This window comes from Ovis aries, chromosome 26, assembly GCF_016772045.2.
Source record: "Ovis aries strain OAR_USU_Benz2616 breed Rambouillet chromosome 26, ARS-UI_Ramb_v3.0, whole genome shotgun sequence".
In the NCBI taxonomy this organism is placed as follows: Eukaryota; Metazoa; Chordata; class Mammalia; order Artiodactyla; family Bovidae; genus Ovis; species Ovis aries.
The window spans coordinates 14,370,975-14,385,093 of record NC_056079.1 but is presented as its reverse complement, the minus strand read 5'-3'; the positions used below and the strand labels follow the sequence as shown (position 1 = coordinate 14,385,093).

The 14,119-nt window shown below is 45.9% G+C and overlaps 1 protein-coding gene across 6 annotated transcripts in view; it reads left to right on the top strand.

Annotated features, from left to right (window-relative positions):
* ACSL1 (acyl-CoA synthetase long chain family member 1) overlaps positions 1–13,653 on the top strand; it is a 65,858-nt gene extending 52,205 nt beyond the window's left edge. For all 6 annotated transcript variants that reach the window (XM_060406942.1, XM_042241364.2, XM_015104562.3 and 3 more), the window contains exons 13-21: positions 1,809–1,943; positions 2,730–2,825; positions 3,637–3,709; positions 7,051–7,139; positions 8,145–8,261; positions 9,961–10,104; positions 11,361–11,462; positions 11,594–11,665; positions 12,018–13,653. In XM_060406942.1, the coding sequence (XP_060262925.1) occupies positions 1,809–1,943; positions 2,730–2,825; positions 3,637–3,709; positions 7,051–7,139; positions 8,145–8,261; positions 9,961–10,104; positions 11,361–11,462; positions 11,594–11,665; positions 12,018–12,158 (969 nt within the window). In that variant the 3' untranslated portion in view covers positions 12,159–13,653. The remainder of the gene's footprint in view (positions 1–1,808; positions 1,944–2,729; positions 2,826–3,636; positions 3,710–7,050; positions 7,140–8,144; positions 8,262–9,960; positions 10,105–11,360; positions 11,463–11,593; positions 11,666–12,017) is intronic.
* The last annotated feature ends 466 nt before the right edge of the window (positions 13,654–14,119 follow it).

Genomic DNA, 14,119 nt, shown 5'->3' with positions numbered 1-14,119 from the left:
AGAGCTGTGGGTGAGGATTATAAGAGAAAGCACTGTGAGCGTACCTTATAAATCAGAAGGCATAATACAGATGTGGGTTGGAGGTTGCTTTATTTTCACAATAAACTCTTGGAGCCTCCATTTTCTCACCTTTACAATGGACTGTTACCTCCTCCTCCATCTCATAAAGTTGCTAATTACATCGCATGAAAATAATAGCTATCAAATGATTTTATTGGGCTTCCCAGGTGGCTCAGACAGTAAAGAAGAGTCTGCCTGCAACACTAGAGACCCAGATTTGATCCCTGGAGCAGGAAGATCCCCTGGAGGAGAAAATGGCAACCCACTCCAGTAATCTTGCCTGGAGAATCCCATGGAGAGAGGAGCGTGGCGGGCTACAGTCTGTGGGATCTCAAAAGAGTCAGACATGACGGAGCAACTAATGCTTCCGCTTTCATACTGGTGTCTAGGGTAACAAGAGAGTAGAAAAGCTAGCTTAAAACTCAACAAACAAAAAATGAAAATAATGAAGATAATAACTATGAAATGATTTTATAAACTGTGAAGTTCCACCATGTGTAAAAATGCTACCTACTTAGCAGCCACATTGGGAGACGTGACTAAGCCAAGCCCAGGACCAAGAGAAGGTGGGAGGCTGTTGGACCACAGGCCCACCACCAGGGCAGGACCCTGGGTGGCGGGAGCGGTCTTCACGGTGGATTTGCGCGGGGCAGTTTTAATGCTCTTCATGTTGAAGCATGGCTTTTCTCATCTATGAGAACGTCTCACTTTTTTTACATTTTTGTTTTCCTGCCAGCTAATACTCCTCAGTTTCCATGGGAGGTTTTAGCTTCTGTCCATCTTTTGTGATGGTGATTGTTTAGTCACTCCGTTGTGTCCAACTCTGTGACCCCATGGACTGTAGCCCGCCAGGCTCCTCTGTCCATGGGATTTCCCAGGCAAGAATACTGGAGTGGGTTGCCATTTCCTCCTCCAGGGGATCTTCCTGACACAGGTGTTGAACCCACGTCACCTGCATTGCAGATATATTCCCCTTTCTCATTTTTTTAATGATTCTTTTTTTTTTTAAGAAAATTGTTAGGCAGCCTTATTGAGATATAATTCACATTATATATGATTCACCCATTTAAGTGTTTTTAGTGCAAGTCAAAGGTTTTTAGTATATTTACAGAGTTCTGCAACTATCATTAAAGTCCATTTTAGAACATTTGTATTACTTCAGAAAGAATGTGGTATCATCCTCCACCCCACTACCTCCCTCTGCCCCATAAAATGAATCTACTTCCTAAGCCTGTACATTTCCCTATTCTGGATTTTGATATGAGTGGGATCACGGAGTATTCTTTTGTGACTGGCTTCTTCCACTTAAGTATGCTTTCCAAGTACACACATGTCATAGCCTGGATCCATACTTCGTTCCTTTTAATGGCCAAATAATATTCCACTGCATAGGTGCAACATGTTTTATTTATCTGTCCAGCCATTGATGGTCAGTGGGGTTGTTTCCTCTTTTAGGCTGTTATGAATAATGCTGCTGTGAACATCCACAGGCAAGGGGCTCTATGGACGTGTGTTTTCATTCTCTTAGGTGTGTGCCCAGGAGCAGAATTGCTGGGTCATGACTAACTCTGTGTTTAACTGAGGAACTGCCAGTCTGTTTCCTAAAGCAGCTGAACCATTTTACATCCCCGCCAGCAAGGCATGAAGGTTCCAGTTTCTCCACATCTTCACGAACACTTGTTGTTACCTGACGTTTTCATTCGTGCATTCTACTCATCAGGAAACCTTCTCATCTCTTGACTCATTAGATTTTCGGACAAGCAAACACCACGCTGAAGCGATGGCTGTTGGACTTTGCCTCCAAGAGGAAAGAGGCTGAACTTCGCAGTGGCATCATTAGAAACAACAGCCTCTGGGATAAACTGATCTTCCACAAAATACAGGTAGCATGTTGACTCTCAACTATTGCTTGTCATCTAAACTAATTTGGCTTTCGAACTTTCTGTGAGGGCTCTTTTTTTAAATTGAATAGTTGATGTACAAATTTATATAAGTGACAGGCATACAATACAGTCAGTCACAATTTTTAAAGATGATGTTCTATTTATTGTTATTATAAAATATTGGCTATGTTCACCTAATATATCCTTGTGCAGTATATCCTTGTAGCTTATTTTATACCTAGTTGTTTGTACCTCTTAATCCCCTACCCCTTTATTGTGCGAGAGCTCTTTTTAAAAGAGAAGGTCAGCAAGAAAGAGAATTTCTGGCACATTTCTTAAAACTAAGGACAAAGCCATTAGCAAAACCTCAGTGTCCAAGAAAATTCTGAATAGTGTTTCACTATCCAGGGCAGAAAGGGGATCAGGTAGCATAGCCTTTCTGATTCTCCGTTTTACATGTGGAATAATAGTGTGTTCCCCAAAATGCGATAGTTGCCACAAACCAACAACACTCTTGTTCTAATTCCTCAAAACACTTGTGAGTGTAGAGGTGTTGCTTTGCTGCCAATAGCCGTTGAGAGCGAGTGGCATGGTTTTGGGTGGAACCAACCCGTTGGGTATCCTTCTTGGAGCGCCTGTGCGTGCTTGTGCAGAGTGAAGTTCTGTGCAGCCCGCCGACCAGGAGCTGGTGGGCTAGGGCATCAGGGTTCCCAGGAGGAATCTTGGAGAAGACCACTGCTCTCCAGCCACTTGCCCTCACCCTCTCCCCTCTTCCTGCCTTGCAAGTCGAGCCTGGGAGGAAAAGTGAGGCTGATGATCACAGGAGCAGCTCCCGTGTCTGCCACCGTGCTCACCTTCCTGAGGGCCGCGCTGGGCTGCCAGGTGAGGGGATCCCTGCCGCTCGGGCTCTCAGCTGACTCACGCCCATGTGGCCGCTTTCCGAAAGGCTGTCTTCTTTGCCTGCGCGTGCCCCTTCTTTTCTTCGGATGTGTTATTACTGGGTGGCTTGGAGACAGAAGTGCACGCACAGCTTGGAGATCCTGCAGTCCCAGAGCAGTGCAGTAAAGCCAGTGTCGCAGTAAAGCGAGTCTCCTGAACTTTTTGGTTTCTCAGTAGATATAAAAGCCCTGTCTACACCAGACTGTAGTCTAGTAAGTGTGCAGTAGCATTATGTCCAAAAAACAAGGCATTGTATGTACCTTAAAAATACTTCATTGCTAAAAAACGCTAACCATCTTCTGACAACACAGCGTTGCCACCAACCTTCAATTTGCAAGACATGCAGTCTCTGGTGTTCCTGCATGTATCTTTCACCTCTGGCAGAGTATGTGTTGTGTTCACCATTGGGTAATTTTCACTGGGGTAAGGCACAAAAGATGCCTTTAGATCAGGTGAGGGTGTGGGGATGGGTCATAAACCACGCAGAGACCCTGGCTTACGTGGAGGGAGCATCAGAGACTGGGTGACAAGTAGCCATGAGCCCGTAGAGCAAGTGCATCCCTGGGTGGATCCTGCGAAGTGTGATCTGTGCGGCATTGTCTTCTGTGTGTGTGAGCATGCTCGCGCTGTAATAAAGCATGTTGTAATGTGTGGGCTGAGGTTTCTAATCCAGCTAGAGGAACTTAGTTACTGAACACTTGCAGTGGAAGTGTGACTGTCCCCTCTCCTTCTGTCCCTTCGCCTGGGCACCCAGTTCTACGAAGGCTACGGACAGACCGAGTGCACCGCCGGCTGCTGCCTGACTATTCCTGGAGACTGGACCGCAGGTACAGGGGCAGGAATTTGCTCACAAGGATCTTACTCTTCACATCAAAATTGTTGGAACTGGGTTAACTAACCAACTTAAACAAGTGCTGTGTCTCCAATGATTTGGCCTTGAGGCCAACAATCCTGTGAACCCGAGAGCCCTGTGGATGGGGTCTCCCAGTGCACAGTGGTGATTTGGAGGCTCTGACTTGTCAGGCTGGGTGGAGCTCACATCTGAAGACGGTGCCCTTTATACCAGGTTCAGAGTGCTTGGCCCACCAGAGCTTTCCGGGAATCGATTGGGGCCTGATTACTTGCTGGTGAATTTTAATGGCATTTCCACTGTGTGCTGCACTTGGTGTTGAGACCCCAGGCAGAAATAAACACAAGTCCTTTTTCCCAAAAGGAAAGAACAGTGGAGGATAAATACAAGTACCTGTTCTGGATGGGGTTCTGTGCTAGGCACTGAGGGACACAGATTACGTGCATTTCATCCCAACAACATGCCTGTGAGGTCAGCCTTGTCACCCCAGGGAGGACACGGTTGATTGTTGACTAAGAAGCTTGTCCATAAAGTCTAAGAATTTATATAGCTTTATGCTTCAGAGCCAGGATCCCAGCCCATGTCTGACCACAAGACTTATATGCCTCCCCTGTCCCATACCAGCAGTGTACTCTACACCGTGATCAATAGATTCCCTGATACAGTTGCCGTTTTACATATTTGAATACCTAATGACACAGATTCTAATATCAGGCCGTCTCTGGGAACATCATTCTGTTGCAGTTGGCACTGACAGTTTATGAACCTTTTTCACAGTACTTACTTTTTAATCCCTGGTGCCTTACCAGCTGGAGAATTTGGAATAGTGACCACTTTAAGCTAAAATGATCAAAACATTGGAAGAATGATTTGTGACACTCTTAAAACTTAATCTGATTTCTGTTATTTTTGTTTTGGGAAAATAGCCCAGTCCTAGCACCCTTTGGTTAGGACTGGAAAAGGTCAGTTTTCATTCCAATCCCAAAGAAAGGCAATGCCAAAGAATGCTCAAACTACCGCATAGTTGCACTCATCTCACACACTAGTAAAGTAATGCTCAAAATTCTCCAAGCCAGGCTTCAGCAATACGTGAACTGTGAACTTCCAGATGTTCAAGCTGGTTTTAGAAAAGGCAGAGGAACAAGAGATCAAATTGCCAACATCCGCTGGATTGTGGGAAAAGGAAGAGAGTTCCAGAAAGACATCTATTTCTGCTTTATTGACTATGCTAAAGCCTTTGACTGTGTGGATCACAAGAAACTGTGGAAAATTCTGAGAGAGATGGGAATACCAGACCACCTGACTTGCCTCTTGAGAAACCTATATGCAGGTCAGGAAGCAACAGTTAGAACTGGACATGGAACAACAGACTGGTTCCAAATAGGAAAAGGAGTACGTCAAGGCTGTATATTGTCACCCTGCTTATTTAACTTATATGCAGAGTACATCATGAGAAACGCTGGGCTGGAGGAATCACAGGCTGCAATCAAGATTGCTGGAAGAAGTATCAATGACCTCAGATATGTAGATGATACCACCCTTAAGGCAGAAAGTAAAGAAGAACTAAAGAGCCTCTTGATGAAGGTGAAAGAGGAGAGTGAAAAATTTGGCTTAAAAATCAACATTCAGAAAACGAAGATCATGGCATCCAGTCCCATCACTTCATGGGAAATAGATGGGGAAACAGTGGAAATAGTGTCAGACTTTTATTTTGGGGGCTCCAAAATCACTGCAAATGGTGATTGCAGCCATGAAATTAAAAGACGCTTCCTCTTTGGAAGGAAAGTTATGACCAACCTAGATAGCATATTCAAAAGCAGAGACATTACTTTGCCAACAAAGGTCCGTCTAGTCAAGGCTATGGTTTTTCCAGTGGTCATGTATGGATGTGAGAGTTGGACTGTGAAGAAAGCTGAGCCCTGAAGAATTGATGCTTTTGAACTGTGGTGTTGGAGAAGACTGTTGAGAATCCCTTGGACTGCAAGGAGATCCAACCAGTCCATTCTAAAGGAGATCAGTCCTGGCTGTTCTTTGGAAGGACTGATGCTAAAGCTGAAACTCCAATACTTTGGCCACCTGATGCGAAGAGCTGACTCATTTGAAAAGACTCTGATGCTGGGAGGGATTGGGGGCAGGAGAAGAAGGGGACGACAGAGGATGAGATGGCTGGATGGCATCACCTACTCAATGGACATGAGTTTGGGTGAACTCCAGGAGTTGGTGATGGACAGGGAGGCCTGGTGTGCTGTGGTTCGTGGGGTCACAAAGAGTCGGACATGACTGAGTGACCGAACTGAACTGAACTGAACTGAGCACCCTTTGGCAAGAGAGTGAAGTGAGCTGTGAAAAGAAGCCTTGTCCTGTCTTAAATGAATTTACGTATAAGACATGTTCTTTCTTAATCTCGGGGAAAAGGCCATATAGGTCAAAACCATCTGACCGATCACAGTTTATTCTCATAGAGAACGCAGACATTAATTACATCTGTATAAGGGAGAGCAGGGCCATCGTGAAAGGTTGTTGTTGAATCACGACACCGGGATTCTTGGCCTCCGGAGGAGAAGAATTCAATCCGAGGCCAGAGACAAGGCTTGATTGCTCAGAGCTTTTGTGTAATAAAGTTTTATTAAAGTATGAAGGAGATAGAGAAAGCTTCTGACATAGGCATCAGAAGAGGGTAGAAAGAGTACCCACTTGTTAGTGTTAGCAATAAAGTTATACTCTCCAATTAATCCAAAGAATGTCTGGAGGTTATAAAGACCTCACCAGACCTACTCCCATAATTTACATTTTAAGATAACAGAATTAGCCAGAAGGTTTAATCCAGAGACTGTCCTCAGGCAGAATATATTATTGTTATATAATCCTAAGGAATGTAGAGAAGGAGAAAACGTTTGTCCTTTCTTCCTCCTTGAGAATTCCAGACCCGTCTCCTTGGGGACCCCTAGACTTCTTATCAACCTGCCTAGGAAATGACTCTCTCAATTGGATCATAGGAACCACATAAAAGTTTTAGAAAACCCACTTCCAGGTATTCAAAGAAACCCTAAAAATCAGCAGCCAAATCATTTACACTTTGAAAAGTAATTCAGAGCGTCAGACTTAGGAAAGGTCCCTAAGAGACTTTTGAATGTTTCTCTTTTCTGGGAATAAACTCTCAGTTAGTTTGCCAGGGGGAGACAGACAGTGTTTGCCAAGCCAGAGGTTCGCACCAGCTGTTCTCAGCGTGAGAACAGGGCTTGTTTGGGATCAAAGCAATCTGGCCCAAGGATACTGGTTGTCGCATTAGGAGTGATCACTCTTGTATTTGATACACAGGCCATGTTGGTGCCCCAATGCCTTGCAGCATTATCAAGCTTGTTGATGTGGAAGAAATGAATTACCTGGCTGCCAAGGGCGAGGGCGAGGTGAGTAAACCCCCCCCCGAAGTCACCCCCTCAGGGCAGTTGCCTCCGGTAACCAGCCACTTCTGTAACCAGCCACTTCTCAGCACTGTGGCAGGTGAAGCCACTGAGCTTGGTGTTGCTGCTGATCTTGCGGTCATACAGGCTTCTTTTGGAAGGTGCATATGTCTAAGTCTCAGGGGGTGGAGGCGTGGGGGGCACCAGCACCACCTTCTGCCACCAGCACGATGGGCCTCAGGGCCCAGGAGGGCAGAAAGGCTTCAGGGCCCAAAGTCCCTGGCCCCGGCTTCCTGTCTGCTGACTGCCCTCAGTGCCTGAGTGACCGCTGGCTAATGGAAGGTATGCCCAACTGCTGTGTGACTTCATCCCCTTTGGGGCTTTCTGGCAGCTTGGAGCCAGAACCTAGGGTGACTGTGAGCCCTAGAATCTGCAGCCGAAGACATTCAGGAAGGAAGTAGGGGCATTGGAGGTACCAGCATGTCAGTGAGGCTCTGGTAGCTCCCTCTGGATCCTGGCATTCAGAGTCTGGCTAAAGGTTGAGGGAGACATACACGCCCGCACGCGCGCACACACACACACACGCAAACACACATACACACACACACGCAGTTTCCTCTGGAGAAGTCCCAGTCAGTGCTCTTAACAGATCATCTTTCTTCCCTCTCCCATCTCACTGAGATGAACTGATGCCAGCACTGTCTAAGTGTAAGCTGATTTGAGTTGCAGGTATTGTGAAATGATCACGACCATGGGTTTTGTAACCATCCATCATCTCATACCGGTAACAAAAAGAAAAAAAGGGATGTTTTTTTCCCCCTTGTGATGAGAGCTCTTAAGATCTCCTTTCTTAACAACTTGAAAACATCCCACGCAGCCATGCCAAGTGTAGTTGGCATGCTGTACGTGACATCCCCGGTCCTTACTTACCTTATAACTGGATGTTTGTACCTTTCACCCACTTCTTCCAATTCACATGGCCACACCTCCCTCGCCCTCTTTTTCCTTCAGGTATGTGTGAAAGGGTCAAACGTTTTTCAAGGCTACTTGAAAGACCCAGTGAAAACAGCAGAAGCTCTGGATAAGGACGGCTGGTTGCACACAGGGGACATTGGCAAGTGGTTACCAGTAAGTGGTCCCCTCCCTTGTTGGGAAGACGAGCCCCAACACAGCCACGGCTCCCTGATTCTCCCCCGTCTTTCTCCCTCCCTTCCTTTACACAGAAAACAGGCGTATGTTTAGCATCCTCCTGTAGCATTTTCACTGCAACTGCTGCACATAGGTTTTGTTTTGATACCTGACATCCTTTCTGGTTGCTGCTTCTGGTCTGAAATCCAGAAACACTGTGACTGGCTTTTCCCATTTCAGTACTGTGCCTTGAAGTTGAGGCCTTGGTTCATTTTGGGTAGGGGGGAGAGAGCACTGTATTTAAGCTGCTGGGAATGGATGACAGGCCAGAATTTGTGAACACATACGTTTCTTAGCATCGTCATCTCAGTAAAAATAGGGTAAGTGTTTAGAGGTTGAGGCCAAGCCCTTCGAGTGTAGCCTCAGAACTGCTTACTGTAGAGAAATTCAGAGGTCATCTCGGGAGTCAAGATGCTGTTGCAAGAAGCAACATAGGCGTCACCACTTTTGCTGTGGTGGCAACCATTGCTTTTTAAAGTCATTACTGATTTTCATTGCAAACGCTCCAATGGCTCATGTCATTATTATTATTGTGTAATTGTTCAAGTCTTACAGATTTAAGGTGCTTAATTTATTTTTTTTTTTTGCCTGAAAAAATATCCTTACCCAAATTAATTCAGATTTCAGAATACCCAGGCTATTTAGAAATAAATCAAGTCCCTCTTTCCAGACTCAGGAGGGATTAAGTATCCATTCTAATTCTGACTCTGGCTCTGAGGAGCCCATCTCCTAATCCTAATCTTCGTGGACCTTAGTCTGCTCCTGTTGGAACCGGAGGAGAACTGTTGCAGGCTGAGAGAACCCCGGGCACTTTCCAGCAGATGACTCTGGGAAGTGAGCAAGTGACCCGGGGTGGGAATGGGGCTTTGAGTTATCAGAGGTGGGGAGGCAGGCACCACTGGCGTTTTCGAGTCTGGGTCAGAGATTCTCGAGTCCCCACAGTCATCACTCAGAGAGCCAAGAGCAGGTCCTCTGCAGCCCCTGCTTCACACCGAGCACTGTGGGGAGGATGAGCGCATCTCTCCTCAAGAGCACCTTGACCCCGTCTTGGGCCCCTGTGACACAGAGTAAAGCTCTCCAAGCTGAAGGGAGCAAGCGGGGTGCTCTAGTTGGCTGAGAGGCGGAAGTGGAGTGAGAGGGACTCCCTCATCTCTTCTCTATCTCACTACTCAGCCTGGGGAGGTTACATAATCTGTCAGCCTCAGTTTGTCTCTCTGTAAAATGGTTTAAGAGCCGACCCCTGCCAGACCTTATTGCTGCTAAGTCACTTCAGTCGTGTCCAACTCTGTGTGACCCCACAGATGGCAGCCCACCAGGCTCCTCCATCCCTGGGATTCTCCAGGCAAGAACGCTGGAGTGGGTTGCCATTTCCTTCTCCAATGCATGAAAGTGAAAAGTGAAAGTGAAGTCGCTCAGTCGTGTCTGACTCTTAGCGACCCCATGGACTGCAGCCCGCCAGGCTCCTCCGTCCATGGGATTTGCAAGAGTACTGGACTGGGGTGCCATTGCCATTGCCAGACCTTATTAGGATTAAGTAATAGTGCACAGGAAATGCTCAGTATGCTGCGTGGCCACTGCTGGGGGAAACAGCCCTGGGACCTGCTCACAGCCCACACCTCCCCTCCGCACCCCCAAACAGAACGGCACCTTGAAGATCATCGACAGGAAAAAGCACATCTTTAAACTGGCACAAGGGGAGTACATAGCTCCCGAGAAGATCGAAAACATCTACCAGCGAAGTGAACCTATCGCTCAGGTGTTTGTCCACGGAGAGAGCTTGCAGGTATGTGCTGCCCGAGCCAGGAGCTCTGTGGCTGGCTCTGTATGCCTAGAGCTGGTTCATATTCATTGCCAAAAGCATCACAATATTATAAGACATCCACGTACCTTCAGTGTAATGGGAAGTTGGCCACGTGTGTGAACTGGCTTTCTGACTGACTTTGATGCCTGACTTGCTAGAACATAATCAACACGTTATTGGGTTTTGTTGCTTGGCGTTTCTTTTCTTTTTTTCTGTTTCTCCCCCATCTATTTTGTAACTAGCAATTTGTGTCTCTTATTCTTGGCAGTTCTTAGTCTGCTATACCAAGGGAAGTGGCATAAAAATACTGGGGGATAGGTAAAATAAGCTTCTAATTTAATTATGAGGAGAAATATTGATATATGGGTTATAAGAAAGCTTAGCATTTTCAGACATATTAAACCTAACTTATTTATGGTATACCTTCTTCATCATTCTTGAGCAAATGATGGTTTGGAAGCCAGCATATCTTAAAATTGAAAACTAATGGCAGTATTGCAATGGAACCTCATTTACCAAAATTCTGGACAGATGGTGGAAAGGAAGAGAATGGGTTCTAGTTTTCTAAGAGTTAATATTTCTGCAAATCAGAGGGGACACATGTATGCCTAGAGCTGGTTCATATTCATTGCAAAAAGCATCACAATATTATAAAGTAATTATCCTCCTATTTAAATAAATTTAAAAATATTTCTACAAATCTTGAAATTTTCAAATAATTGTGGCAGAATATTTTCCTATAAGAAAATACACCTATTTTTCTTCAAGAATGCACTGCATCTTCTTAGACCTGGCCTACTATGCCTTTGATTTTTATTTCATTTCATTGTCACTCAGTTGTAAAGAATGAGGGGCTAGAGTTCTTTTTAAAGTGAATCTGTATATATTTTCTTTTGTCTTTTTATAAAGCAGTTATCTGATATCTATCCCATTATTTGCTTATTTGACCCTATTTTATTTTTAAAAGTATATATAAAAATAAGTAAAAACTAGGGTTTTATTATATTTTGATTTCCAGTGGTTCTTTGAAAACATTTATTACAAAATCCCGATACTGTCTGTATTTCAGAGGCAGGAGTTAACCTGGGCCCTGTGGACGCCAGGGCTGTTAACATGCTCTGAAGAGAGGGTCTCTAACTCCCAGATTCTCCCAGGGGCCCACAAAGCAGATAATAAGGAACTACAATTTTAGAACATCGGGACCAAACTGTGTAATAACTCACTTGTCTCTGTTAAAGGCATTTCTCATAGCGATTGTGGTACCGGACGTTGAGACACTAGGTGCCTGGGCCCAGAAGAGAGGCATTGTGGGCTCCTTTGAAGAACTATGCAGAAACAAGGTAGGTTCCAAAGTGTGCAGCCATCCTCCTGAACTTCCCTTTGCGTTAAGTGCAAAGTGCAGGGACCCCTGCCCCCCGCGCCCCCTGAACCCACCACGGGAATAAGGATCCTGTTTTTCTTATCTTATTAGGATGTCAAAAAAGGTATTCTAGAAGACATGGTGAGACTCGGGAAGGAGTCTGGCCTGAAACCATTTGAACAGGTAAGACTCACATCCAAGTGTATGAATTCCCGAAAAATGGGTTTTTGACTTGAGGGTGTTTTTGGTGAACAGGTTCTAGAAGAGGATGAGGTGATGTAAAGACATTGTGTGGAAGAGACAGTGGTGTGGTTTGGCTGGGGAGGGATTTCTGTAACCAGGGGGGTGTATCCTCTTCCTGGGGGGCCAGGCTGTGGTCCCGATTCTGTCCTGATATCAGGCCACTCCCTGCCCTATGTTGAGATGGTGCAGCTGGCCTGGCCTGTGAAGCTGGCAGGAATGGCCCAGAAGGGTTTTTATCCCTTCAGAAGTATCTGTCCTCCTTGCCTCCTTTGACTTCCTGGTCTCTTTACAGGTCAAAGGCATCTATCTCCACCCTGAACTCTTCTCTATCGACAATGGCCTTCTGACCCCAACCATGAAGGCTAAAAGGCCAGAGCTTCGGAATTATTTCAGGTCCCAGATCGATGAGCTTTACTCCACCATCAAAGTCTAACGCGAGGGAGGAAGCGGAGGGGAGTTTGACAACGGCAGGAAGGGAGGGAGCATCCTCGGGTGCCTCTCCCGTCCAGATTCTCGTCATAGGAGCCTGGAGGGAACGGAACACTGCCTTACAGCCACCTCGTGTCGCAGACCGTGTCCACGGTGATCCACGATTTCCAAAACGAGCCTTAAAAAATCATAGAGGGGAAACTGCAAACGTGCTAAGTTCTTTACCAATTCCTCAGTTACAAAGGCGGGTGAACACTTTGTCTCCCCGATCTGCTAACCAAAGGGTTAGGAGCTTGCTCTTTCTGAGATGTCTGCTACACACTGCAAATTCTGCAGATTTCTGCTGCTCAAAGAGTCCCGTGCACTGGAGGGAACCACCGTTCCGACAAGCAAGACCTGGCTCGCCTGCAGGAGGCCGCAAGAGGACCAGAGGGTTTTTGGGTTTTTTTTAATTCCTGCTACCCTCCCTTCCCTGTGTCACACTCTCTCACGAACCTTCTGATTAACCCCTGTCCTTCCTGTCGGAGCAGAGGTTCTCAGTGAAGCAAAGGGCAGACCCAGCTCAGAACAGCACAGGTATTGAATCCTAGATGGACAGCCGCTCACCAGAGAGGATGGAGTCTGGTGCCCATAGAGCAGAATATTCTCCAACACTCTTCTCCAGATCCAATTTCCTGATTTCCTCCATCTGTCGCCTCCCAGGGGTTATTAAAAAAAAAAAAAATCTGCCTTAGACTCTGCAGTGAAGACAAGCATTTCAACAAGGAAACAGTTACCTGGATCAACCATGCTCAACTGTGACGCCTGAATAACTGTCCACTTTTCCTTTGACGAACCGGTCACTCTGTCTCTGATGGATTTTAATGTGGTTTTCATATTGAAAGAGTATGTTTGATCAAGTGTCTTTTCCCCGACCCCCCCCCTCCCCCCCAGAATATAAACTCTCAGGCAAGGCATGTCTTTAAAAATATTAAGGAGGTAGATACACTTGGGTACTTATTGAAATGGATGGTGATAAATAAATGCTCTTCTATTGTAATGCTACTTGATTTCTATGAAATATATTTGACAAGCCAAAATTCTAGGACATAGGAATCTGGAAAACTCATTTCCTGGGATTAGATTCTCAAGGGTTTGTTTGTTTTTTTTTTTTTAAGTTAATTTGGGAAATTAGCCGCATTTCACTTTTACTGCAAGTCTTTGCCACATGTGACTGAACTTAGTTTTCATTTGTACACCGAAAACAGTTGTTTTGGGAAAGAGGAGTACCTGTATTATACAAGCACAACAGGGTTTGCCCTAAAGAGCTGTCGTCGTTATAACACTATTTGGTAGCCTAACTTCCTACGTGTACTCTTAATTGCCCAAGAAGTCAATAATTGGTCACATCGGGGTTTTGAATGTTTGCTTTAAGTGTTGGCTCTTTCTATGTTTTATAAACCAAAACAGAATTTCCAAAAACAGTGAAGGAAACCAAAATAAATATTTCTGCATTTCAAGCGAGTGACGCCTCCATTTTTCATGGGAGGGCCGGGGCGGCCTCGGATGAGCACGTGCGAAGAGCGGGGATGCGCTCAGCCACAGGCTTCTCCCTGTGTGTCCTCCCTTCTCCGGGCTCCTTCTCGGGGCGCCGTCATCCCGCCACTTCCAGATGCTGAACCGGGGCTCCAACCCGTTCCCCTGGCAGCAGCGATGCTGCTGTGTTTCAGAGGAGAAAGTCATGGTATGAATGGCACAGGTGTTCTTGAAAACGCAAATTCTCGGGGGCGGGTCGGGGGGGGGAGGCGGAGCGACGTTGCAGGAGGCGTCGCTGCTGTGGGTGGTTCTAGCGGGTTTTCATTTGGTGCGTCTTTAGTCATCCTCTTCCCATAATGCTGTTCGGGGAGATGGCTCATTCATAGTGGCTGACTGTTTTCTCCTGTCGCTACCCTACGCTGTCATCTTAAAAGACTTGTCTTTTCCAGA